Source organism: Peromyscus leucopus, chromosome 2 (assembly GCF_004664715.2).
Source record: "Peromyscus leucopus breed LL Stock chromosome 2, UCI_PerLeu_2.1, whole genome shotgun sequence".
Lineage (NCBI taxonomy): Eukaryota > Metazoa > Chordata > Mammalia > Rodentia > Cricetidae > Peromyscus > Peromyscus leucopus.
Genome location: NC_051064.1, coordinates 116,567,095 through 116,595,071, shown reverse-complemented (window position 1 = coordinate 116,595,071; position 27,977 = coordinate 116,567,095). Strand labels below are relative to the sequence as shown.

At 39.2% G+C, this 27,977-nt stretch overlaps 1 protein-coding gene across 1 annotated transcript; it reads left to right on the top strand.

The window, feature by feature from the left end:
* Cmpk1 (cytidine/uridine monophosphate kinase 1) lies at positions 1-26,850 on the top strand. Its single transcript, XM_028889152.2, has 6 exons — positions 1-261; positions 18,410-18,556; positions 23,085-23,237; positions 24,447-24,523; positions 24,748-24,844; positions 25,749-26,850. The coding sequence occupies exons 1-6, from the start codon at positions 94-96 to the stop codon at positions 25,788-25,790; spliced, it is 684 nt and encodes a 227-aa protein (XP_028744985.1). The 5' UTR covers positions 1-93; the 3' UTR covers positions 25,791-26,850.
* The last annotated feature ends 1,127 nt before the right edge of the window (positions 26,851-27,977 follow it).

Below are 27,977 nucleotides of genomic sequence, written 5' to 3'. Positions count from 1 at the left end.
CAGCTGGCGGCGGGGCCCGGCGCCCGCTCAGCCCGCCCCTTCTCGGCCGCCCCGCCCGCCCCGCCGAGCCGGCCGCTGTCAGAGGCGCGGTGTATGCTGAGCAGCTGTCGTCGCCCGCTGCTGCACGTCCTGGTCTCGAGCTTCCCGCTGCTGACCCGTGGACTGTGGCTCTGCCCTAGCAACCTCATGAAGCCGTTGGTCGTGTTCGTTTTGGGCGGGCCCGGTGCGGGCAAGGGGACCCAGTGCGCGCGCATTGTCGAGGTGAGGCCGTGCGGGAGGGAGACGGAGAGCTCCGGGGCTGAACGGGCCCGGGCCAGCGGGAGCTGCCGCGTTGGCTGCCGCGCCCCCCGCCGTGGGCAGCGGACTACGAATCCCGACGGCCACCGCGCGCCCGGGCCGAGGGGCGTCGAGTCTGCGGGCGCGCGCTGCGTTGTCCGCTTTGTTCCCGCGCGCCCTTGCTTCCACTCCCGGGACCCGGGTTGTCTTTCTCGCTCCTTCCCGGGCTGTCAGTCCTCGGCTAATCCGCCTCGAGGAACCCGACCCGGATCTTGTGGTAGTTAAAGTACCGGAGCCGGGTGAGCCCAGGTGCTAACCTTTGGCCCAGCTGCCAACTCATGCTTTTCCTTGGGCAAGTGAGTCACCTCAGTTGTCTAATCAAATATGAAACTCTGCTCTCATGTTAGCCGAGAAAGTAAGACACCACCCAACTCTAAAATCCTCTTATTTTTTTAAAAAAAAATGTTTGCTTTAGGGCTGGAGAGATGGCGCAGCGGGTTAAGGCGCTTGCCGCAAAGTTACATCCCGGGGACCCACATGGAAGAAGAGCACACCCCCCCCCCCATAGTTGTCCTCCCTATTTCCAGACCTGAACTGTGGCCGAGTGTTTGTCCACACAAATAATCAAATGCAATAAAAGTTTTGACATAAGTTTACCAGTTCCATTCTGTTAGTATTTGAGGTCAGGGGTGGCATGTACATGGAAAGAGGCAAAGACTTCAGACTCAAGCAGGTATGGGTTCACACCTCGTTTTTCTAGCTGCTATGAGCAATAATGATACCGCGAAGGAGGCTTAATGGACAGTCTTGGGCAATGTTTGAAAGGAAAACAAGACAACAAGAAAAAAAAAGCAACCAGGGTTGGAGTGAAACACCCAACGTTCACCATTAAAATTGAGTGACTGGTAAAAGTTTTTGACCCAGAACTTAATACATAATTTCCTCTTTTCCTAAGCGATGGCTTATATTTGCTTTGACTTTCTCCACAGTCATACATTGAACTCTTGTCCTATGCTCTACTCTCTAAAGAACACCAACAAATAAATAGAATATGTCCCGAAGGTTGTTACATGATCTCCAGATGGGGTTTATCATTACAGGTGGCTTTTGAAAACCGGTTCAGTCACAGAGTACATAGCATTTTCCTCCTTATTTCTATTGGTTGGTTTCCTCTTTATAAAAGCGAAATGACAAGTGGACGGCTTCAGGTTTACTTTGTAAGTAAAATGATGAAACTATAAATAACGTGGTAAGGGAAGGAGCAGGCCCTTTATAGTCAAAACAGAGAGTGGTTCAAGGCCTCATTTTGCTGTTGTTCTTCTGGCCCCAGAGAAGTCACTTTTAGCTTGAGTTCCTTGGTAAGAAGGGAGGAAATAGAATCTGTTTTGTATTTCTGACTATTAGATGAGATCTGACACCTGGCACATAGATGCAAATGTTTTCTCCTTTAAGCGTCCTGGTTTTATTATATTGGTCATTTTATTTTTAGAAAGACAACGGGTTTATTTAATGTACTGCAAGGGGCAACAGGCCAGGCAGTTATAAGAGTACTATCTGAAGCTGGAAATTTTTATTTTGAAGGTGCATTACTTTAAAAAACTTGACTTATGACTTTCATTTTTGAGTACACCCAGATACTTTGTTTCTGAGTTTATAATGTCACCTTAAATGTCCACACTCAACCTAACAATACCCGTTACTCCACTGGATTCAAAATTTCTGTGTTCAGTAACTAGTATTTCTATTTCATGAATTCAGTTGGTAGCTGGTAATACTTAAACCTGCCTGCTCATTATCAATTACAAGAGTCCATAATATATGTTTTTTGTTTTTGAGAGTTATTCTTTTACTTATTATTTACGACTTTGGCAGTTATATGAGCTTAAGCCGTGGGTTGTTTGTTTTAAATTAATTTTTCTGGTTGAACTGGCAGTGGAACCCAGGTCTCAAACGTGAAAGACATGCACTCTACTACAGAGCATCTCTCTTTGTACCTTTTACTCTAAAGTTCCCAGTAAGTTGTCCCTGCACTTACTCTGAAACCAAGGCAGGTCTTGAACTTGTCCTCCTGACTCATAAATAGCTGTGATTATAGGCCTGTTCCACCAAGCCATCTAGAGTAAACTGTTTTGAAATGTTTGCTATTGATTCTAAGAGTCACTGTCTCTTAGCTGATGAAATAAGCACTGGAATGTCTGTGTTCAGGTAAGTCAGGCGTTTTTTCCCTCTGTGAGGGAAATGTCTGCATTTTGGTTCAATATTTCATTATGTAGGCAGCTATGAACTTAATCCCCAAAGATGGCAAGCTTTAAATTATTTTTTTTTTCTGTAGGGAAAAAGTTATATAACTCAATGTTAAGTTCTCCAACTATCACACCAAGCGAATTTAGTTCACAGGGTACCTAAAATGTGGCTGATCATAGAATTGTTTCTTTGGAGAGAAGTTATTTTGGTTTCTGACTCAGGTTGACAGAAGCTGTTTTGTTTGTTTATTTTGAGGTGTGGTCTCCTTATGTTAACCCAGACTGGCCTCAAACTCTGTTCTCCTGCCTCCTCCTCCCAAGTGCTAGGATTACAGGTGTGTGCTGCCATGTGCTGTCAGAAGTACATCTATGATTTGGGGATTCAGAACCTGAGGGTATCTTGTCTTCATGTCTACAGTATTGGAGTTAGAGGTAAGGGAGTATCTTGGAGGGAAGGTGGTACTTTTTTTCTGGAGTCACGCTTCACTTTATTATTGTTCCATGGACAGGAAAGGGAAGATCTGATGGAGAACCTTTTAAGGTGTCTAATAACTGGAGGAGAAATTTTGAGGGGGCTTTGGGAATTGACTTTACTCATTTATTTGTAATGGTCCTTTTCAGTTTAATTTTATTTTCTAATTAATTATTTCTAAATCTGTGTCCTCTTTTGCTATTTTTAAATTAGCCATTAATTAGCCAAGTCAGTGTAATACTTTTATTTGAATTAAATACTCGTGGAATTATTATATAATGATTTATTCTAAAAGCCAGGGATGCTGTATCATTTAAAAAATTCTCTACTTCTATTGTATGTGCGTATGTGTATGTGTACACATGCTGTGGCACATGTGTGGAGGTCAGAAGACAGCTTTGTGGAGTTGCTTCTTTCTCTCCTTTTACCTTTCACCTTCTCTTCTTTTACTTTCCCATTTCAAGAATGGGAAGATGGGAATCAGGTCATCAAGCCTCATTTGTTTAAAAAGTAAGCTTTAGGGCTGGAGAGGTGGCTCAGAGGTTAAGAGCACTGGCTGCTTTGCCAGAGTCTTGAGTTCAATTCCCAGCAACCACATGGTGGCTCACAACCATCTGTAATGAGATCTGATGCCCTCTTCTGTCATGCAGGCATACATGCAGACAGAACACTGTATACATGATCAATAAAATAAACCATAAAAAAGTAAGCTTTATATTTGTTTTGGTCCAAAATAAATAAGAGTTCTGTAACTTAAACTTATCTTTGAAAATAACATCCACAATTTTGCATGGGCTGGTTGGAAAGAATATTTAATTTCTCTTTCACAGAGTGTGAATATTTTGTTTATGTAAGTAATGAGGAAAACATAGTCATACCATATTTATCATGTGTTGTAACTTCCTTAAGAGCCTCTTTGAATGGATGACTCATAATATGCTTAGAAAAGTTTTAAATGAGATTGAATTTAAGCATATGGAAATCAGAAACTTGATTTTATTTATCTTTTTGTCTCTGTTGTTGAGCATTGTACCTAGCGCATAGTAGGTACTTGTTGAATAAATATTGATGATAGAGATATTAATGTATCCTGAAGCTGTATACTTTTTAAAAATTTGGTCCCTAGGGGGCATCCAAGTAGTTTTTTTGGACTTCAAGTATGAATGAGACCAATCTTTGAGATGCTTTTGTTTACTCTGAGTGAATGAATGGTAAGTATGCTGAGCAAAATTTTAAAAGCTTTTAATTTCAAAATCCGGAACTCATCATGTACACTCAGAAGGAACTAGATAGGAAAAATCTGGTAGAGCTTAAGGTCTGGTCTTTTAAGGATAGGACTTTTTTTTCTTGGGAGGATATAGTTAAAGAATTTTTTAAAAAGACAATTTAAAAGCTTTAAAGAATCTATAAAAGATATGGTCCACAAAATGCTTGCCTCTTGGGGATAGAGAGATAACTCTGTGGTTAAGAGCACTGGCAGCTTTTCCAGAGGACCCAGTTAGATTCCTAGACCCACATGGTCCCTAACACCATCTGAAACTTCAGTTCCAAGGGTTCTGACTCCTCTTTTCACCTCCACAGGCACCAGTCATGCACATGATACACATACACACATGCAGGCAAAACACCCATGTGAATTTAAAAAGCAACAGAACTTGACTATTAAATAAAGAACCACTTTCTTTAAGGGTGCTTGTAACATAGAATTTTTATGTTGATATTTTAGAAGAGGTGAGAAGAACTTTAGATTATCTACTATACCTTTTTTTTTTTTTGCCTTTCAATTTTAAGTTGTAAAAGTAGCATGTCTGTTGAGACAAGTTCAGTTTCTTCTCATTTGTAGTTATTATTTACTGCTTTCCCATCTCAGTATTCCTTTAAAAATTTATTTCTTGTTTTAATTTTATGTGTGTGATGATTGTTTGCTTGCATGTATGTACGCATACTACACATATGCCTGCTGCCTTTGAGTCCCGAAGAATGTCATCTTTCCTGGAGAGTTATAGACAGTTGTGAGCTGCCATGTGGGTGGTGGAACCAAACTAGGGTCCTCTATATAAGAGCAGAAAATGAGCAAATGAGTCATCTCTTCAGTTTCTTCTTCCTCTCCTTTTTCTTTCTTTCCTTTTTTTTTTTTTTTTTGTTTTGTTTTATTTTATTTTTGTTTCGAGACAGGCCTTCTTTGTGTAGCTTTGGAGCCTGTCCTGGATCATGCTCTATAGACCAGGCTGGCCTCAAACTCACAGAGATCCACCTGCCTCTGCCTCCCGAGTGCTGGGATTAAAGACGTGTGCTACCACCACCCGTCTGCTCTTTCTTGATATCACAAAATCTGTAAATTTAAATTTTTTGCATCTAATAGCATTATTCACTTTTTTTCAAACTAAATCATGTTTATTCTTTCAGTGCTTTTCCTATATATTTAATAGAGTTTTATTTGTAGCTGCAGAATATTCTGGATATTGTCATAGCATAGTTGTATATCTCACTTGGTTGTGGTGATATTGTTTGTGATCTAACAAAGCTTTCCTGAAGATCAGAAGGCAAAGCCAGCCACTAGTTAGCCATAGAGGCCAGGCAGTGGCAGCATGCACCTTTAATCCCAGAACTTGGGAGGCAGAGGCAGACGGATCTCTGTGAGTTCAAGGCCACTGTGGGCTACACAAGATTGATCTAGTCTTAAAGAGAAACAGAGCCAGGCAGTGGTGGCACACACCTTTGATCCCAGCACTTGGGATCACACGCCTTTAATCTCTGCACTAGGGAGGTGGAGACAGGAAGTGAAATGGCTGGGCAGAGAGGAATATAAGGCAGGAGGAGACCAGAGCCCAGTTCTCTTTCTGCTGAAGATTTCGTAGAAGTAAGAACTAGTGGCTAGCTGCTCTGCTTCACTGATCTTTCAGCTTTTACCCCAATATCTGGCTCTGGGTTTTTAAGACCAGTTAGGATTCATGCTATACTTGGTGGCTATTTAGGACAGTTTTCTGGGGATGGTTTTGCTATTAACTGTGTTTCAGTGAGCTTTCTTGTAAATATAACTTTGCATATGGATGTTTTGTCTATAGGATTCTTAAAAGTGGTTTGCTTCCTCAGAATATGTGCATTTTATTTTAATTGATAATTATGATCACTTGGGAAAAACATTTGAGTTTTCCAGAGGAACAGAGCTATTAAGAAATAGATACAGATATAAACATATAAAAGTGTTTTTATTTGGGAAACTATCTCAAAATTATAAAGGCCGAGAAGCCACATGATAGGCTGTATGTAAACAGGAGAATCAAAGAAGCTGGTGGTATAATTCCAGACCGAAGACCAGAGAACCTTAAGTTTTCTAGGAAAGTGATTTTCTCTGCCTTTTGTTCTAAAAAATATCGTAAGATTAGATGGTGAGATGATGAGGGCTACTCTGTTTTCTATCCTGTTATATTTTCCTGAGTTTTAATAACATACAGGCATCCTCCTGCCGTCAGACCCCTCCTCCATTATTGACTCTCTCTCTTAAACTGTGAGGCCAAACCAGCCCTTTTTTTTTTTTTTTTTTTTAAAGATTTATTTTTTTATTATGTATGCAGAAGAGGGTGCCAGATCTCATTGCAGATGGTTGTGAGCCACCATGTGGGTGCTGGGAATTGAACTCAGGACCTCTGGAAGAGCAGTCGGTGCTCTTAACCTCTGAGCCATCTCTCCAGCCCAAACCAGCCCTTCTTTAAGTTGCTTTTTGTCAATTATGTTGTCCTAGCAAGGTGAACCAGGACAACAAGACAACCTCCAGCTGTATGGGTCCATGTATTGTGCCAGGGAGAAGTTTCTCTCGGGTAAGGGAGCTAATAGTAATTTTTTTTTGTTTGTTTGTTTTGGTTTGGTTTTTCAAGACAGGGTTTCTTTGTATCCTTGGCTGTCCTAGAACTAGGTCTATAGACCAGGCTGGCCTCAAACTCAGAGATCTGCCTTGAGTGCTGGTATTAAAGGTGTGCCATGTCTGGCTCTAAAGGTAACTTTAAAAAAAATTCCCAATCAGAATTAGTTTCTGCCTCAGTCTGCCCTAACTCAATCTTCCTTCAATATCAGTTATTTCCTCATCCTCATTCTCTTTGAAATGGTCTTGATTTACTCCCTTTGGGTTAAAATTTCATGGACCATATTTGGTTAATGTAGACATGTTCCAGTTCAAATGCTATTAGAATTGTGATTGTGGAATGTAGCAGGCATTTTAAAAGTTCTTATTAATAAAATCAAACCCGAGGCCAGTTATTGGGGTCAATGCTGGTAGATCAGAGAGACAGAACAAGCCACAGCTATCTCACCTTGCCAATTCCTCAGCTGGTCCTGTTTCCTCAGACTGGAAGCTTCTGTGTCCTCATTCCAATGGCTCTCAGCTGAACTGCTGCTTAAAAGCCTGAAGCTTAACCAGCCAAATGCTGAACCAGCCAAATTCCTCTAGTTTCTGGTCCTCATGCCTTATATATCTTTTTGCTTTCTACCACCACTCCCTGGGATTAAAGGCTGGCTTTCTGGGATTAAAGGCGTGTCACCATGCTTGGCTATTTCCAATGTGGCCTTGAAACTCACAGAGATCCAGAGGGATTTCTATCTCTGGAATGCTAGGATTAAAGGTGTGAGTGCCACCATTTTCTAGCCTTTGTATCTAGTGGCTGTCTGTTTTCTGACCCCAGATAAATTTATTAGAGTACACAATATTTTGGGGAACACAATACCACCACAGTGGAAGACTTCAGAGTCACACACAAGTACTGTGTCGTAACTGGGTTCTGAACTGAAATCAGCATTTCTAAAACAGTCACTTCAGAGCTGGAGAGATGGCTCAGTGTTAAGAGTGCTGGCTGCTCTTGCAGGGGAACTGGGGTCAGTTCCCAGCACCCACATGGTGACTTACAGCCATCTATATGTAACTTCTGTTCCAGGGCATCAGATGCCTTTTGGTGGGCACCAGGCACCACATACTTGGTGCCCATACATACATACATACATGCTGCAGCTACTGATACAAATGAAATAAAAAAAGATAACTTTTTATTAAAGGAAAAGAAACTGTTCTAGAAATCTTTCTGACCAGGAGAGAGAGAGAGAGAGAAAGAGAGAGGTTAGCTGTCTTATTTGTGTTATGTTCCAGGTCTTGTTACTTTTAAACTAATACCTTAGCTCAGCTGCTACATGAAAGTGTATTTGCTGTAACATTTCAGTTGCTTTCAACCTGTCAAATCAAGAACCTTTTTACAGACTAAACATGTGATAAGAGCATTTAAAAGTTAATAGAGAACAGGTGTAGCCTGAAAGACTCGCTGACAGTTTTGTTCTGCCTGATGGAATAAAGATAACAAAACATCAGTTGGATAAAGGAAAAAGCACTTGTAACTTACTACTCCCAGAAACTGTCACTTTGAGGGGACAGGTCCTGTGAAACATATGCTCTATGCCTGGTTTCTGTCAGTCTTTTCTAAAAGACTTGTAAGTTGGTTCCATTCACCATTTTAGTATATCCCATACTAATAAGCAGATGTACTCATTTTGGGGTGTGTGAAAGACTGCTTCCTGCCCACTTTCTGTTTGGAGCTTCCAGAATGGATTAGTCATTGGTGTTTGGTATTGGAAAGTGCATATGTTTAAACCCATAGGATTTACCTGTATAGTTACATTCAGTTTAGGTCGATAATGATATGAATTTCCATTTTCTTGGTGTCTGCTGGGAGCATAAAGGCACTTTAGAAGATGTTTTGATCATGTAATTGACTTAGTGGCTAATTTAGGTTATCAGATGGTGGAAGATTGTCTTTGTTATTCATTTAATGGCTGTTGGGCAATGCAAGTAGAAATGCTGTGTTTCTCAAGTGGAGAAAAGCAAGAGTGAACAGATGAGACTGGCCAGAAGTAACGAGTTTGGCCAGAGTCTGGCAGCATCCAGATGGGTCAGATACACCTGGTTTTTTGTGTGGGGTGAAGTTTTTATGTCACACATCCCTGTTGACTTTGAGTCTCCTTTTAAATGTGCACTAGCAGATTCTGTGATCCACAGGTCATAGCAGCCCATCCATTCTTAGCAGATAGGTAGCATGAGCAAGAAATAAAAGTTCATTATTTTATGCCATTGAGTTTGGGGGGTGGGGTTCCAACTAATAACCTAGCTGAACTTGAGTAGTACGTATACACAGCTTGACAACTAGGAGGTGTTCACCTTCTTTCGGACAATTTATTGCTAAGGGCTTAATTGTGTTAATACAGAGTGTATATTGGACTCACCTGTGTGTTACAGGTATGAGTATAATACTAATGATGAGGAAGCAACCTCTTTTGGAAAGGTAAGTTATGAAATGGAATTTTAAAATAATCCCTGAACTACTCTGATGTTAATTCATCCTTGATTTCTTTCTTGTGTCTGGGAACTCATTGCTAGGTGCTAAAATGACCATTAGCACTTGTTCCAAAAGTATCATACAAGCACAGGAAGGATATAATTTTCATAAACTCTAATTTCATATATGGAAGCTTTCCTCCTGGAATTTCTCACTCAGTAAATATCCTTCCTTCCGTCAACTCCCCCAGGCTATAGGAGCTTGAAGGCTCATGACAGTATATCTGCATTGGTCACCAAGGTATTACCATGAGGTCCATTAAGGGATAATACTCGGTGGAGGTTAGGGGACCTGGATCAAATTTTCTCTGCATTAACCAGGAAGTCAGCCCATCTCAGGTTTCCCTGTAACTGTATATGGACTGTTGTGAGCTGCCATGCTGGGAATAGAACTGGGTCCTCCGGAAGAGCAGCCAGTGTTCTTAACCACTGAGCCATCTCATCATTGCTGCACTTAAAATTTTAAATTATAAAACATAATCTCATCCTTACGAGATTTTTTTCCTTTCAAGACAGGGTTTCTCTGTGTAGCTTTAGAGCCTGTCCTGGAACTCACTGTGTAGACAGACCAGACTAGCCTCCAACTAACAGAGATCCACCTGGCTCTGCCTCCCAAGTGGTGAGATTAAAGGCGTGTGCCACCACTGCCTGGCATGGGTTGTCTTTTATTTTTTATTTTTTTGGTAATATTTTTGGAAGAAAAAAGTTTTAATGACCAGGTAATAAATCTTGAATGTTTGAGCATATGGTATGCTTTTTCCTGCTTGTGATGCAGGCATTATAAAAACTTATAGTTGGTCCAGGACTACAAAGGAGATAATAACTGATAAATGTTTGTATTGGAGTTGGGGATAGATAGAGGAGGAATACTATAGGTAGAAAGGAAAAGTGGGTAAAGTAGGTTCAAGTTAGTCACGAATGTCAGATCAGTTCGATGGTATCCATTTTGCAAATGGTCTCCAGAGATCTTTTCACTGTGTAACAATGGCAGGGAAAGAAATTTTATAGAAAACATTTTCTATGAGTTTATCAAGTTTTATGGCATTTCCCTTGAAGAAGTGAGACTCCAATCAAGAACCTGTTTGTTCTGCAGTATAAAAGTAGACATAGTTATCTATATTCAATGTTAGATCCTAAGTTGGATTAAGATCTTTAATCACAGCACTCAGGAGGCAGAGGCAGGTGGATCTCTGTGAGTTCAGGCCACTCTGATTTGCATACAGAGTTCCAGGACAGCCAGGGCTACATGGTGAGACCCTGTCTCAAAACAAAGCAAAACATATATTTCTATATTGACTTTAATTTTAGAATGAGCAAAAGTATTTATGAAGGTAATTTTATACCAACTATAATATGTACAGTTTCTCAAAGCCAAATGACTTTCTTATATCTTCTGGTAAGAGAGGTTTTGAATGAAAAATGAAGGTGATTCTTTACTGTTGTTGTTGAGAAATGTTGCTTAGCACAACACAGTTCTGATAGGTCATTTTGGAGCTTAAGGTGGTGTGGGTATGTTGTCCACTCCATACACATGGTATTTCTCAAAACGTTTTGTTTATAATTTTGAACTCTAGTGTCTGGAGTCAGGCTTCATTGAATATGTTTCCTTTTAAACCTTTGGGTAAGCTCATGAATTCTAAATTTTCATCTGTTTTTAGGCTGTGAAACTGGACTGTTTTCTGTCTCTGTCTGTAACTCTTGACTCCATGCCCATGTGGTGTGTTCCTGTGTGGCTGTATTGTACTTTGGTTTCTTCTTTGTTTATGGGATGGATCACTTTTCAGAGAAAATTTTATCTAAACATTTGAGTTGATTTTTGGTTTGGGGGAAGTTCATGGAGACCTTTCTCTAAAGCTGTTATTTTCTTTTCTTTTAAGATGTATTTATTTTTTTTAAGTGTGTAAGTGTCTTGCCCGTATATATGCATATGTGCCATGTGCATACCTGGTGCTGTGGAAGTCAGAAAAAGATGTAAGATCCCCTGATACTGGAGTTAAAGAAGGTTATGAGCCATCATGCAGGTACTAGGATCTGAGCCTGGGCCCTCTGCAGGAGCAGACAGTACTTTTAACTGCTGAGCCATCTATCCAGCCCTGAAGCTGTCATTTTCTAAATGATTGCCTTTCACATTTGAAGTAGGTTTTGATTGTGCAGGTTTAGTTTCTTTTTCTCTGGGAATCAGGTGGTGTTTGGGAAGGTACTTACTGTTGTTAGAACTGTTAACTTTTAAAAGTATTTATTTTATTGTGTGTATGTATGGGTATGTGGAAGTTGAAGGACACTTTGCAGGAGTTGGCTCTTCTACCATGCTGGTGCTAAGAACTGAATACAGATCTCCAGGTTTGGCGGCAAGTGGCTTTACTGCTGAGCCATCTTACCCCCGAGAAGTTGAATTATTGAGTGCAAACTGAAACTTAGGTTTATTGACCATTCACCCTCTATAAAGGTTGACGATTTGTACAAAGTATATTGATACCAATATCCCTGTGTTCTTGCCATTGCTGTTTTTAAAATACTTGAACCAATCTGATGGGTACAAACTGGAATCGTTTTGTCTTAATTTGCATTTTCAAGATTACTCGTGAGTGTTCGAATCCTAGATTTTTTTTTTCCTTTTTCTTTTTCTTTTTTTTTTTTTTTTTTGGTGTTTTGTTTTAGGTTTTTCGAGACAGGGTTTCTCTGTGTAGCTTTGGAGCCTGTCCTGGAACTCATTTGTAGACGAAGCTGGCCTTGCACTCACAGAGATTTGCCTGGCTCTGCCTCCCGAGTGCTGGGATTAAAGGTGTGCGCCACCACTGCCCGGCCTTAGATGGTCTTTTAATAAAAAAATCAGAGCCAGATATCAGAGTGAAAGCTGAAAAACATCAGAGAAGCAGAGCAGCTAGCCACTAGTCCTTAGCTCTACGAAATCCTCAGCCTAGAGAGAGTGAGTTCCTGTTTCCTCGTGCCTTATATACCTTTCTCTGCCCTGCCATATTGCTTCCTGGGATTAAAGGTGTGTGTGTGCTTCCCAAGTAAAGGCATGAGATCTCAAGTGCTGGGATTAAAGATGTGTGCCACCACTGCCTGGCTCTGTTTCTCTCCTATGCTGGATCAATCTCAAGTAGCTCAGGTGTGGCCTTGAACTTAGACATCCAGAGGATCTCTGCCTCCCAGTGATAGGATTAAAAGTGTGTGCCACCACTGCCTGACCTCTATGTCTAATCTAGTGGCTGGCTCTGCCCTCTGATTCTCAGGCAAGTTTATTAGGGTACACAATATATCACCACAAGTAGGGTGGGTTTTTTTTTTTTTTTTTTTTTTTTTTGGTGGTCCAGGCTGACCGCAAACTCACAGAGATTCACCTGCCTCTGCCTCCTGAGTGCTGAGGTTAAAGGCATGGACCACTACCGCCTGGCTTTGTGTTTTTGTTTTTGTTTTTTTAACCCTTCTATAAATAGTTTGTTTTTATGCTTGCTAACCTTCCTATCCCTTTTAAAGACCCAGGCTGATCTCCAATCCTGGGGTAAAGTAGTTTTCCTGTCTTAGCTTCAGACTATAGGTGAATGGCACATTACCAGCTTGCCTATTTTTGTATATAATATTTTAATTTATTACTAGTTTTTCTTTATATTGTATATAATGTACCGTATAGCAAACATATCTTGTATATAAAAATAGTTTCTCCTAAGCTGTTGCCTATCCTTTGTTTTTTTTTGCTTTTTTTTTTTTTGAGATAGGGCCTCACTTTTTAGCCCAGGCTTGCCTTGAGCCCACTAGGTTGCACAGGCTGGTCCCAAACTCAAGGTAGTCCTCTTGCTTCAGCCTCTTTAGGACTAGGATTATGGTTATAAGCCAACACATCAAACTCATTTTGCTTTTTTGAGACACAGTCTTGCTATATAGCCCAGTCTGGCCTTAAACTTTTGATCTTTCTGTTCCAGTTTCTTGAGTGCTTGGATCACAGGCAGTTATAAGCCATACCCCCAGCAACTCATTTATAGTTTTGAAGCCCTGCTTGGTTCAAAAGTTTTTATGGGATCAAACATAAACCATAGCTTTTTGACTTTGCTTAGCAACATCTGCCTGTATCTCAGATGTTAATTCTCACTTACTGAATTCTTATTTTGCACTTGGGCCTGTTTATGTGTTCTGTCTCAGGACTGCATTGTTATGCCTATTTTATATACCAGTAACACACTATTTTAATTATTGTACTGTTGTAGTATTTTATTTTATGTAGTTGGGTAAGTCTTCATTTGTAGTTGTTAATATTATTTTCAATTTCGAATATTTTACTTATGTTTATTTCTAGTAAACTTGACAATAAATCCACTGGTTTTTTTTTTTTTTTTCAAAAGCAAACAAACATGGCTGGTGTGTAGCTAGTTCAGTGGCAGAGCCCCTTGCCCATGTTCAAGGGCTTTGAGTTTGATCCCCAGCGCCACAAAACAAACACAGACAATTCCAATCAGATTTTTAACCTTTTTTTTTTTTTTTTTTTTTTTTTTTTGTGTGGTTTTTCAAGACAGGGTTTCTCTGTGTAACTTTGCGCCTTTCCTGGAACTTGCTTTGGAGACCAGGCTGGCCTCGAACTCACAGAGATCCGTCTGCCTCTGCCTCCCCAGTGCTGGGATTAAAGGCGTGGGCCACCGCCTGCAGATTTTTAACTTTTAAATTTGTAAGTTTTATTTATTTGTTTAAAGGGTGTGACTATGTAGCCTCCCTGGCCTGGAGCTCACATTGATCCATCATCTCTGCCTCCACCCAGTAGGAGGTAAATTTTTTGATTAGTATATAAAAGAACAAAAACAAAAACAAATGTTTCAGTAGGACTCTTTCCTAGGATACGGAATATTTTCTTTCTTCTTAGTCTTCGAAAATTTCACACATGTATACAATGTATCTGACTCACTCCTTTCAACTTCTTAGGCACCCCACCCCCCCAACACATCTCACTCCCAACTTCATGTCCTTTCACTCTTGCGTAGCCCACTGAATATACTTGTTGATGCCCATATGGACATGGGTGTGGGATCATCCACTGAAGAATGCTTTCTTTTTATGATTTGGCTTTTTTTTTAATACTGTAAATATAGTGTTTTGTGTCTTTGTGTGCTTTTTGAAACAGGGTTTCTCTTTTAAGTGTCCTGGAACTTGCTCTGTATAACAGGATGGCCTTGAACTCAGAGCTCTGCCTGCCTCTGCCTCCTGAGTGCTGGAATTAAAGGCATGCGCCACCACTGCCTGGCTTCTTCATGTAATTCTTACACAGTCCATTTTAGGTTTATTCCTACATTTAATTTTTAATCACCATTTTTATTACATTTTAAAAATGTATGTGTGTCTGTGTGTGCTTGTGTGTGGAAGTCAGAGGGCAACTTGCTGGAATTGGTTCTCTCCTTCCACTAAGTGGGTTCTAGAGATTGAACACAGGTTGCCAGGCTGTGCAACAAAATTTTCACTTTTTAGCAACTGCCTTTCTTTGCTTTGAAAATTTAGGTAATGCTGGGAACCGGGATGTTCTTTAGTGGAACAACACTTCACCTAGCAACCAGTGTGGAAGTAATTGAACAAGTTTATATTTCTATTTTCTGTGAATAATGGGAGTTTTTTTAAACCAATTGCAATTTTAACATTTCTGATAATTTCTCTTACCAGAAACATGTATAGGAATGAGACAGAAACATGATGATACTATTGTTTTTATTTATTTTCATCCAACTTTATATCCAAATTTAGTCAGTAAATACCCTGTTTAGAGTTTATTTTCCTTTGCTGACAGTGTTATTGCTATCTTACTATTTAGTGAGTAAGAACAAATTTAGCCAACACTTTTGGGAAATGGAATGGGAATAAAGATGTATTGGAAAGCTCATTTATAGCCTTGGTCATTTGGAGATTTATTTTTTAAAGATTTATTTATTATGTATACAATGTTCTGCCTGTGTGTATGCCTGCACGCCAGAAGAGGGCACCAGATTTCATTATAGGCTGTTGTGAGCCACCATGTGGTTGCTGGGAATTGAACTAAGGACCTCTGGAAGCGCAGTCGGTGCTCTTAACCTCTAAACCATCTCACCAGCCCCCCATTTGGAGATTTTCTAAAAATTCAAAATTCAATTGATGTTTTTTTTTTTTTTTTTGATGGCCTTAAACTCAATATTCTGCCTCAGTCTCATGAGTAGCTAGGATTACAGGTACATACTACCCACACTGACATGTTAAAAGTGAGGTGATAGTGTGGGGTGCCTTGCACCATAACCTTCATTTAAGTTGCATATATGCAAGATAAAAACTCAGTGAAGGGCCAGGTAGTGGTGGTACATGACTTTAGAGGCCAGCCTGGTCTATAGGGCGAGATCCAGGACAGACACCAAAACTACACAGAAAAAACCTGTGTCGAAAAAAACAAAAATAAAAACCTCATTGAAGGAATCTTAAGATTTGGAGTGAGATAGGTTATATGAAAACTTATTGAATGAGTATCCTAATAATTTGAGATGTGTTATGTCATTCTTTTGGTTTAATAGTAGTAGACGTGTGGGTTGGGGATTTAGCTCAGTGGTAGAGCACTTGCCTAGCAAGTGCAAGGCCCTGGGTTCAGTCCTTTCGGGAAGCTTTTCATTATTCAGGATCTTCACTTAAGACTATTGGTTCCTTATTGCACTCAAGAAGTGGCGGTTCAATACCCTCATGTCTTCTGTGATTTTAGCTTAACTGTCACTCTCCCTTGATTTAGTATCTCATTATGAGTCTTTGGTCATTGTCATAATACTATATTGTTGGCATTTCTTAAATAATCATATCCATTGTCTCACCTAAGCCCATTGTGTTTTTTTTTTTTTAGTAAAACCTTTAGTATATTGTATGTGTGTATATCTGTGTACTACATTATAATTTTAGTTAGTCACAAGGCCACATGTACAATTTACTCTTAGAAGATCATATCACCTAATGGTATTGTAGTCATTTTAGCTTTTATAGATATACTTTATGGTGTTAACTCAGCAATGTTTCTGTTCTCTCCTTGTCCTCATATCATGTGTCATTTAATGATGGAGATATGCACCACTAGGCAATTTTGCTCAAACATCGTAAGACTGTATGAGCTTGCACAAACCCATATAGGTCAAGTACTTGATGTGATCCCTTGCTGCAGTAAATGTAAACACAAAATGCATGAGATATGTGAGTCTGATGCTCGAGCAACGTGACATGCTATTATTCAGTGAACTTCTTTATTCTATAATTAAAAGGTATATACTCTAAAATAACAGCAAAAATATAGGAAACAGAAAAGCCAGTAATAGAGTGATTTACCATCAAGTGTTGTGTTCTGTTCCTAACTGTATGCAATAGTTTATATGACTGGCAGTACATTAGTGTTATCTATACTGGCATCACCACAGTGGGTGTATATTGTGCTACAAAATTATGACAGCCTAGATGTCACTACGTGATAGGATTTGTAGCTCCATTATAGTGTTTCAGACCACCATTGTATATGTGGTTCTTACTAATCAAAACATTGATATGAAGTATATGACTGTATAATATAAAAAACATTATTTAAGTATCTTGGACTGGGGAGACAGCTCAGTCAGTGTAAAGTGTTTGCTGTACAAGCATGAGTTTGATCCCCAGAGGCCATGTAAAAAAGCTGGGCATAGTGGTGGGTGATTATCATCCCAGCACTGGAGAGGCAGAGACAAGCAGATCCCTGGGGCTCACCGGCCAGACAGCCTAGCTTATGTAGCAAGTTCCAGTCCAGTGAAAGACCCTGCCCCAAAAAACAAAGTAGATGGAACCTGCTCTCTAGTCTACACATGAACGTGCATACCACTTGCACATTTAAACCCCCCCCCCACATGATAATTATGATAGCAAGGAAGCAATTGATGGCTCTTATCCCCTAATATGTGTTAGGTGATTTATGTACATTGTCTTATTTAACCGTGACTGTAATCCTAATTGGTCTTATAATAAAAACCCAGAGCCAAATATCAAGGTAAATGCTGAAAGATCAGAGAGACAAAGGAACAAGCCCCTAGAGAAGCTTCTCACCACTCCCGAATCCTCAGGCTGAAAAGGGGGATGAGATCCTGTCTCTATGAATCCTCAGACTGAATGCCCCTGAGTCCTCAGCTGAAAGGGCACCAAACTTCTGTCTCCTCCTGCCTTATATTCCTTTCTCTGCCCAGCCATATCACTTCCTGTCTCAACCTTCATAGTGCTGGGATTAAAGGTCTGTGCCACCACTGTCTGACTCTGTTTCTCTTTTAAACTGAATAATCTGGTATAGTCCAGTGTAGCTTTGAACTCAGAGATCCAGACAGACCTCTGCCTCCCCAGTGCTAGGATTAAAGGTGTGTGCCACCACTGCCTGACCTCTATGTTTAATCTAGTGGCTGGCTCTGGCCTCTGATCTTCAGGCAAATTTTATTTGTTAGAGTACAAACAAAATATCACCGTACATGACCACAAGCTTACAAAATAGGTATCTGTATTCCCATTTTATAAATGAGACTTCTTAGGAGTACAAAGTTAGGAAATGGATTTGAAGAGACTGGCCTGAGTGGTGAGACAGATTGCTTGGGTATTCTGAGTTGTTGAGAAAGCTCATCTCCTGATAGGTGGTCATGAGCTATTTACTGAGAAAAGGAAGAAGACAGAAGAAAGAAGTTGATGAAAGTGGAGATGAATTCAGTTTAGACATACTGACTTTTTTGTCTTATGTATCAGATTTTGGTAGACATTTTCATTCTTACATTTAAACTTTAATTGTATTTGTATAGGAATATAGTGAGATGCCAGTGCTTTGACTAGTTAGATAAATGTTGAGATGATTTCATTGTGCAAACATGGTTATGAAGGGTAAGGCTATTTACTAAGAGGCAAACTGGACTATATGAAAGCTCTTAAATTTTTCTCTAGTATTTATTTGCCCCATAAGAAAAACTACTTTATTGTAGAGAAATTCTAATACAGAAATTAACACAAAACTATGTGTACTCCTATCACTGGATTGAATGAATTCTGATTTTTTTTATATGTTGTTTGTTCCAGAAATATGGCTACACACACCTTTCTGCTGGAGAGCTTCTTCGTGATGAAAGGAAAAATCCAGATTCACAGTATGGTGAACTTATTGAAAAGTACATTAAAGAAGGAAAGATTGTGCCAGTTGAAATAACCATCAGTTTATTAAAGAGGGTAAGGAGCAGGAATATCAACCTGTTTGAACTACCAAGGACAGAAGAAACTAAAGCCACCTTCATTTGAATAATGAAAAAATATGAATATTAAATTTCTTGATTATGGAAGGTAGTTGTGGTCTTTGAAAATGGCAGAGATGGAAACTCTTTTCACTGTGAAGAAATTGACAATAGCAAGTATTCCCTGCTTTGGTCTCAGACCAGCTGAGGTCCAGCCTAAGATACTTGTAGAATTTTTTGTTTTTGAAATAGTCTCATGTAGCCCAGGCTGGCCTGGAAGTTATATCATCAAGGATCTTCCTGCACCTGCCTGTTAGGATGACAGGCATTTGACCCATCCTTCCCAGCATTCAGTTATTCAATTATTCTTTTCCATTTAGGGTTATTCTCCCCTTTCCTTGCTCTTTCCTCTGTTTTATTAGAAATATTTGTTCTCTCCTTCCCTGCCTCCCACTCATGTTTTTCTCATTGTTAATATTCTCTGTTTTGAAGTCTCCTTTTTTTCCTGATGAACACCCTGCCATTTTCACTCTGAAATCTAAACAATGTACCTTGGTAGGTAGTACTTTGCTGTAGATCCCCAAGACTAGTCAGTAACAAGTATATTGACATAAAAGAACCAGTGAGATAGAATGGCAATGTTGAGATCAGGAAGCAATAAACGGATCTCAGTATTGAATCCTGGGAGTAACTGGAGACACCTGGGGTGTAGAGTGACTTTTACACTATCTGCCTCTTGGCTCAGCCTGGAGCAACCAGCTTCCTTTCCAGAGTGAGTAAATCTGCAATCCTGTCCTCTGGCTCTAATGCCTTCTTCTGCTTTAAAGGTGGTGAGCGTTATGAAAGGGTAGTCGACATCTCCATTGAAACTGTTCGTTTTTGAATGTGTGGTACTGGGGATTGAATATAGGCCTTTGAGTATGTTCACCAAGCACCCTGTCACTGAGCTATGTCCTCAGCCTTTTTAATACCTGTTATCTTTGAGACAGGTGGCCCTGTTGGCTTTGAACTCAATCTAGCCCAGGTGGTCCCTGAACTTGGAATCTTCTAACCTCAGTCTCAAGCTTAGCTGTGATTACAGGCAGAACTCTTCTTGCATGTTATCAGTGACCTTTTTATGTAGCTCAGGGAATACTTTTAGTCTTTATTTTTCCTGTAGCATTTAACTCTTAATTAATAAATGTCTCTTTTGAGCTGAGCATGGTGGCGCACACCTTTAATGCCAGCACTTGGGAGGCAGAAGCAGGTGAATCTCTGTGAGTTTGAGGCCAGCCTGGTCTACAGAGTTCTAGGACAGCCAGGGCTAAGCAGAGAAACCCTGTGTCAAAAAACAAAATAAAACAAGTCTCTTTGAAACTAATTCTACCTGTTTTTTATAATATCATCAGTTCATTCTTTTCCTACTGTAGGAACTGCTGTTTTTCAGTCTTGATTTTTTTTTTCCTTTGCAAGTTTTCTAAACCACTTTGGTTCTCTTCAGCTCTCATTTTATATATTCCTTGCTGGGTTGTTTAAACCATGCCCATGTTTTCACTGTGCCAATGCTGCTGAACTCTACAACTCTGCATAAACCCTTTTTCTAGGTTCCAGATATGTTTCTATCAGGCCTCTATCCAAATTTCTCATAAATGTCTCAGAGTCATGCGAGAGGCTAACTGTGTCATTTAAAGTATGTTGTTTCTTTATTTCCAGTTGGGATTAACTACCCAACTCTTTAGTGAGAGGATTTCTCATTCACTCCCATTCATCTCCTGTCTGTCACTACCATCACTTGAACCTTTTAACCTTCTTTCCTCTCCATCTTATCTCCCACCACTCTCTATACATGTCCTAAGATTCATTTATACCAGCTTGCTTCAGATTCATCAAAGCTGTATTGCTTTCTCAATTCCAATGTTTACATCCCTGCTTCCCACTGTCTAAAGTGATCTATGTTGGCATGATGCTTTATTATTTAGGAAGCAACTCCACTGCCAGCTCTTCAGTCAAGTTTTCTCATAGTCTCTAGGCACTTTGTGTTTCTTGGTTTTTTGTTTTGTTTTGTTTTTTGAGACAAAGTCTCATGTATCACTGGCTGGCTGGCCATCTAACTCACAGAGATCTGGTTGTCTCGATCTCCTACAGGCTGGGATTAAAGGTATGGACAGAACACCTGTCTCTAACAACTCCTTGTTCCATTTTACACTTCTCTGTGAGTTTTTTTTTTTTTTTTTTAATATTTCTTAGTTTCGTTTCTTTTTTTTTTAAAGTTTCATTTATTTTATATACAGTGTTCTGCCTGCATGTATGCCTGCACGCCAGAAGAGGGCACCAGATTTCATTACAGATGGTTGTGAGCCACCATGTGGTTGCTGGGAATTGAATTCAGCATCTCTAGAAAAGCAGCCAGTGCTCTTAACCTCAGAGCCATCTCTCCAGCCTCATATTTCTTGTTTTAAGAGCATCTTTTGTTGTCCTAGGGCTTAGCATGTTATATGTAGTATATGTAGTTGTTATCCAGTAGACTGTGAGCCCTCCAGGGGCAAGGGCAGTGACCTCATTCTGATAGTAGATCTCAAATGAATGTATACTGAATGAACATGTTTGATGTGGCTTCTCCAGAGACCTTCTATCATAATTGGGATAGAAATGCTGTAGCAGGAACTTAACACTGTTTATAAAAGCTTTGTGAAATTAGAGCAGCTAGATTCTGAGATAAAGCTAAATAACTCTTAAAGAAAATAGGTCCTGGCAATGTTCTTGTGGAACAGGGAAACTTGGCACATGGAGAGCAATGCACCTCAGTTTGCTTTGGACGAAAGGCCCCTCTAAAGCCTGTCAGTGGTGTGCATCTGTGGTGAATGGAGGTGCCAAGGATTTAGACAGATGAGAGATTGCATCTCCTGTTCATATTACTCCCATATTCTACAGAAGTTCAGGCTTTGGGAAAGGATGATGAAATGTGTTTTTGCAGTCTTTCTGAATGTATTACACCTTGTGCTGTCTGTGTTTGAGGGCAGCCAATACCATTTAGATAAAATTAGTTTGAAATTTTTTTATTACTTTATTTTATTTATTTGTTTGTTTATGTAACTCTGGCTATTGTAGAACTCTATAAAAACCAGGCTGGTCTCAAACTCAGAGATCTGATTGTTTCTGCCTCCAAAGTGCTGGGATTAAGGAATGTACCACCACCCCTGGCCAGATTTTTGTTTTTTAAAGTATTGAATCCTAAATAATGCTAACAACTAGCCAGGTCTGGTAACACAGGCCTGTCCTCAGGAAGCCAAGGCCAGAGGAATCTGAGTCAATGTTAACCCAAGCTACCGATGAATTAAAGGCCAACTTGGAGAATTAAGTGGGATCCTGTCTCAAAGCAAGCAAACAAACCAGCAAAGTAAAAAGAATGGGTATATTGCTCAGTAATAGAGTGTTTTCTCAGCTTCTAGCTATTAGATTTGAAGTGTTGTGAATTCGAGCTCCTATAGATGGAGCATGCTTTCAGCAGTGGGTGGTGGGGTACACCCATAGCCCTAGATCTTGAGAGGCCAAGACAGGAAGATTTCAAGTTGGAAACCAGCCTGAGTTACATAGTGAGTCCCTGCCTGTACCTCCTACAGCACAGTGACTTAAAGAGAGAAACCCGAGGGCAACACGGGGTCTCCAGATGCTGGAGCAGAGCTCTGGGTTAGTGGTAATTTGATGAGAAGGTCATACACACTGCTGACCGGCTGTCACAGAACCGACATGTTAGTTAGGTAGACATGTGGTTTTAGTCTGCTTGTAGTGATGCCAGATGGCAGTGATACAGGTGGTGAAGCAGACTGCTTACCTCTTGGCCTGGAAGCAAAGAGATAAAAGAAAAGGGCCGGGATCCCACAGTCCCCTCTAGAAATGTATTCTCTGGGGACTGGAGAGATGGCCCAGTGGTTAAGAGCACTGGCTGTTCTTGTAGAGGTTCTGAGTTCAATTCCCAGCAACCACATGGTGGCTCACAACCATCTATAATGAGATCTGATGCCCTCTTCTGGTGTAAAGTCGATAGAGCACTCATATACATAAAATAAATAAATAAATCTTAGCAAAAACCACTGTGGCTCACTAAGATTAAAAAACAAAACAAAACTAGAGACAAACTGAATTGAAATTAAAAAACAATAAAAAAAAGAAATGTATTCCCAGTGATCTGTGAGGCCAGTCTCCTCCAGGAGGCCAGTCCTGGGACAGGTAGGCCTGTCCCAGAGACCAAGCTTTTAACAAACACATGAACTTTCAGAGGACAGTCAGTATGTACATTATAGGGTATGTTTCGTAAGATGTAGGAACTACAGATGGGGAGGTGTGAGAATAGGGGAGCATGTACCTATAGTCTCGCCAGCTAAGGCAACCATGTCAAGAAGTCAGCTCATTTCTGTCTAGTCTGTTTCCCTGTGTACCTTGCACTCTTGTGGCTTAGGGGACAATAACAAATAGTCGTGTGCCCACTGTTCTGCTTAAGAAGTTGTTGTTTGGTGATACAATATTGAGCCTAGGTCTTTTTTCTTTAGGAAATGGACCAAACAATGGCTGCCAATGCTCAGAAGAATAAATTCTTGATTGATGGATTTCCAAGAAATCAAGATAACCTTCAAGGTTGGAACAAGACCATGGATGGGAAGGCAGATGTATCTTTTGTTCTTTTTTTTGACTGTAATGATGAGGTAATGAACATCTTTCTGTGCCCACATGGGCTTCAAGCTATAGATGGTCAGCTGTTAGAGAAAACAGTGATATTCTTCATTACAGTTTCTGCTGACAACAGTATATATATTTAGTGAGTGAATAGATTGAGTGGGCAGAACAGCACTGTCTTGCTAATGGAATATTGAGGGCTGTTGGCATTAGCGTCTTTGTGACCCTAAGACTTGCTTCATTTTCAGTGTAATAGTTAAGTTGGCTGTTTTAATCAGCATTGCATACACAGCAATGTCAAGTCATGAAGCGAAGTCCTGCTCAAGTGGACTATGTGGAACAGTGTGTTGTTTACTAGAAGATACAGGTCTGGAAAAGTGGAGAAGCCTACTATTTTAAAGAAATGCAGAAGAATTTATCTTCTAAGAGTAAAATTATTTGGAAAATAGCAAGAACACATCCTTCCCCTGCCCCCGACACTTCTAATAGCATGCCCAGACATACCTTTGAATGAGTAAATAAATTTCTTAGAACCATTTAATTAAAAAGCCTGACTCTGTTTGACAGCACTATGCTATAAATTTCATTAAATTAATGCCAACAGTCTGAATCTGAAGTGTAGTGCCTTGAAGGAAGTTGGCTATTCTTAGGTTGAATTGTAAATGTGCCTCTGGTAAAGACTTGCCACAGCCTCTAAGTTGTTTTAAAATGTAACTCTCTTCTCCCAACTCTTAAAAATATGTTTTCACTTATTCTTCAAAGTTAACTTTAGAATTTACCACAGCTTTATAACTAAGGAATGTTTATTCACGATTAACAAGAGATGCTTTATTCAAATATGTTGACTCAAATATTTGGATATTTATGGAATTATTGTAAAGTAAGCAAAAATGGTACAAGGTTTGAGGAACGGAATTCATACCTAATGAGTTAATAATATGTCCGAGAGGAAGCCATACCCACACAGATCTTCTTTTTATTGCAGTTTGAAAAAAAAAATACAGCAGGAAAAACTGAGTCATGAATGAATTCTTATTATGATCTGTACTTATTTAACCTAGTTTATATAAATTGAACCACATGTTTAAATTTAAAAAGATTTTGCATGTTGATTAATGAGTTAGACACATTGAGTTTAATGCAGAATGTTTTTTTTTCTGTTTTGTTTTAGTCTCTTCAAAATATTTTCTTTTGAGTTGTTTTTTTAAACATAACTTTTTACTTCTGTCTCTCTTTAGATCTGTATTGAACGGTGTCTTGAAAGGGGAAAAAGCAGTGGGAGGAGCGATGACAACAGAGAGAGCTTGGAAAAGAGGTACTTTGCAGTTGTTACTTCAGCTACCTCAGTCCTGGTGTAGAAACTGAGTGACAGATTAAATCCTGTTCTCTTGTCCAGAAAAAGAGCATCGTGCTTATCCAGGCACAGTGGCCTATGTAGGGAGAGAAAGCATTTGAGTCAGACTCTGTCGTCAGCTTTCTATAATATGGAAGAGGGAGGACAGATAACCTACAGTCTTGAAATACATGTTTTGTTTGCAGAATTCAGACTTACCTTCAGTCAACGAAACCAATTATTGACTTATATGAAGAAATGGGGAAGGTCAAGAAGATAGATGCTTCTAAGTCTGTTGATGAAGTAAGTGCACCTGGCTTGCCTTTGCAACAAACAGGTGTGACCACTGGGGTTGGTGGGAGACATTTAAGGCTAACTCTGAAATTAGGTTTGTTGTTTTTTTTTCTTTTCCTTTTTAAAAGTCTGAAATGGGTTTTACAACTTCAGGTCTGTTTTTTACAAGAAGTGGGTGATTTATTAATTCCAAACCTCTTTCCTCAAACAGTGGAATATTGGTATTTTCAGGACACTGATTTGGATCTTGTTTGTTGTTAAAATCTGTAGCACAACTGGCATGCTGTAGCCAAGGGCCCTAGCTATTCTCTCTTCCAGAACACAGAACTTCTGAGGTGCAGGGTTCCCAGGGCTCTGGGCTCTGTCTTGCTCATACTTCAGTGTCTGTAAATATCTGCAGGTATCCCTAGTCCTTCTGAGTTCACCTACTCTCCCTTTCCCTGATTCTCTCCATCTTCTTCCTCTTGTAATCAGGGGACAAAAAATCGAGGTCCAGAGGAAGGCTCATTGAGTATTTTATCCATTGGCACTTCCTACAGCGGTGAGGCAGTACGTGAGAGAATTTGGCCTTTTAGAGTCAAAATGAGATTAGACACTTGAGTTTACATCTTACCAAACTACTAGCATCCCATCAAGAAGTGCATTTTGTCTGAAAAGCATTAATAAAATTGAAGACATGTTCACAATTTTATGTTTCATTTGTGTTATTGATAAAGTGAAATAGATTAAGAAATTATAATGTTTAAAATTAGTACAAAATTGATGTTTTTAACAGGAACTTCGCTGTGCAATCTTTTATGTGTAGTTTGTTTTATTTTTAATTTCAGTGTTGGGAATTGAACCCAGGATCTCACACATGCTACACAGTGTTTTTAACAGTATCTGCTTTTAAAATTGTGTTTTTCCTTGACAGGTTTTTGGTGAAGTTGTGAAGATTTTTGACAAAGAAGGCTAACTAACCCTGAAAAAACATCTTTGAAATCATGCTTGAATATTGCTTTGATAGCTGCTATCACAGCCCCCTTTTAAGGCAATTTTAATCTTTCAAAATTACATCTCAATTAATGTCTAGAAATATATAGTAAGACAAATTATGTGTTATTTTTAATTTGTGGTCACAGTACACAGTGAATTCAGGTGTAATCATCTTAGGTATTATGGTGCTCACAAAATGAAGAAGGGTATCAGCTAGTTCTTGTTGGTGTTAAAAGACTATCCCTTTTATGTCTGTGCCTTCTGTGAGCAACACTTTTTAGTATGCATGTATATCCATTTTGTAATTGCAGTGTGTTAGGATTTGGAAATTCTACTTCCTTTTGCTGCACATTTAAGATTTCCAACCTGTTAAGTGAATCTGTGGACCAAATTTAAAGGAACTTTATGTATAGTCAGTTCTTGCACAAGGTGTTTAGTAAACAAACTCATAAAATGGATTCCTAGCAATGCTCTAGTATTTATCAAATGACTGACCATTTTCTGTGGAAAGTTAAAATTTAGGCATTGATTTATTACAGCTTGTGCAAAGTTGTATGACTGGGCAGTCTTTGCTTTCAAGGTTTGGGTCAGGGGACAGGGGCTTCAGAGCCTGATAGGATTATCAACTTCCTTCTGACATAAACTGTGGGGCAAGGGTCTAATGACTTGTGTTCCTATGCTCTGTGTGTGACATAGGACTAGTCATCATTAAACTGATGTTAACACAGTCCTAGCAGTAGGCCCTTGACCTGCATGTGCTAGTTTATATTAAGATGATTCAGTTCTTGTTTTAGTAATACTTAAGGTATTTTTTGTTTTGTTTCTTAGACTAAATGCAGAGTTAGAATAAATTAGAAAAAACAATCTAATGGTTAAAATTCCCATTTGTATTTTATTTTCTGGAATACATTTTTCATGGTTATTTGTTTTAAAAAGATTTTAAAAATCATTGCACTTTGGTCAGAAAAGTAATAAATATATCTTATAAATGTTTGATTCCCTTCCTGCCTGCTTTGTTCAATAAAGTCTGAGAGTCCAAATGATTTTCTTTCTTTAAAAAATTAAAAATTTCTTTTCTTTTTTTTCTTTGTTCTATCTATCCCTAAAGCTGAGTGGTACCTAAGATGGTTCTTTTTTTTTTTTTTTTAATTATGCTTATGAATGTTTTGCCTGCATGTATGTTTGTGTATCATGTGCATGCCTGGTGCCCACAAAAGTCAGAAGAAGGCATTGGATCCCCTGCCACTAGAGTTACAGAAAATTGTGAGCTGCCATGTGGGTGCTGGGAACAACCCAGGTCCTCTGCAAGAAGAGCAAGTGCTCTTCATTTGCTCTGAGTGAGCCATCTCTTCAGCCCTGTATCTAAGGTTCTTTATAGGGAGATTTCTTTAAATGTTCCTCATTTTCAGCACTTACACTGCTATACAGGGTTAAATAGAACATAGACTTTGTATAAATAATTAGATTTTATGTTTAAATTTATTGAGAAGAGTAAGAACAAGTTAATAGATTTTTATAATACATTTCTATGTGTCTTACAAAATTCACTTACTAATGAGACAAATTTCAACATATTTGTTATTAGAAAACAAAGTATCCCTCCATACAGTAGTATACTATTCAATAGTGATTGGCCACCTAAACTTACATTGAGTCTGCCTTGGCTCTTGGATGATTATAATGAGTTTTTGTGGAGGGGAGGATTTGTTGGTGGTAAATCACAGAGCTATGAAATGAAGTGAGGGTACAGAATGTTGTGAGACTTCCTGTTCATGTTAGTGAAGAAATCTGTCAGCTGGCAATGTAAATATTCTTACTGATGACTACAAGAACACCCTTCAGGTTTTGAGGGGTCTAGGTGTTTTCTTTCATCAAATATCTCTCTGACATTTTCAAACAAAGCAAAAAAACACATTAATTTCTAAATTATGAGTGTTTTTGTTTGCTTTTTAAGTAGAAAAAATGTTTTGCCAATATTGAATTTTGGAGTCAATTGAGATACTTCTGACATTGCTAGTTTAGTCATTCCATTTATTAAAGATTCAATACTAAGAAGCTTTTGCGATTCTTAAAGCACCTTACTTTGAGCTTCACTGTATCTTAAAAGTTACTGTCATTTCCATGTATTGGTGTTGGGTGTATATGAATTACTTAGTAAATAATTCCA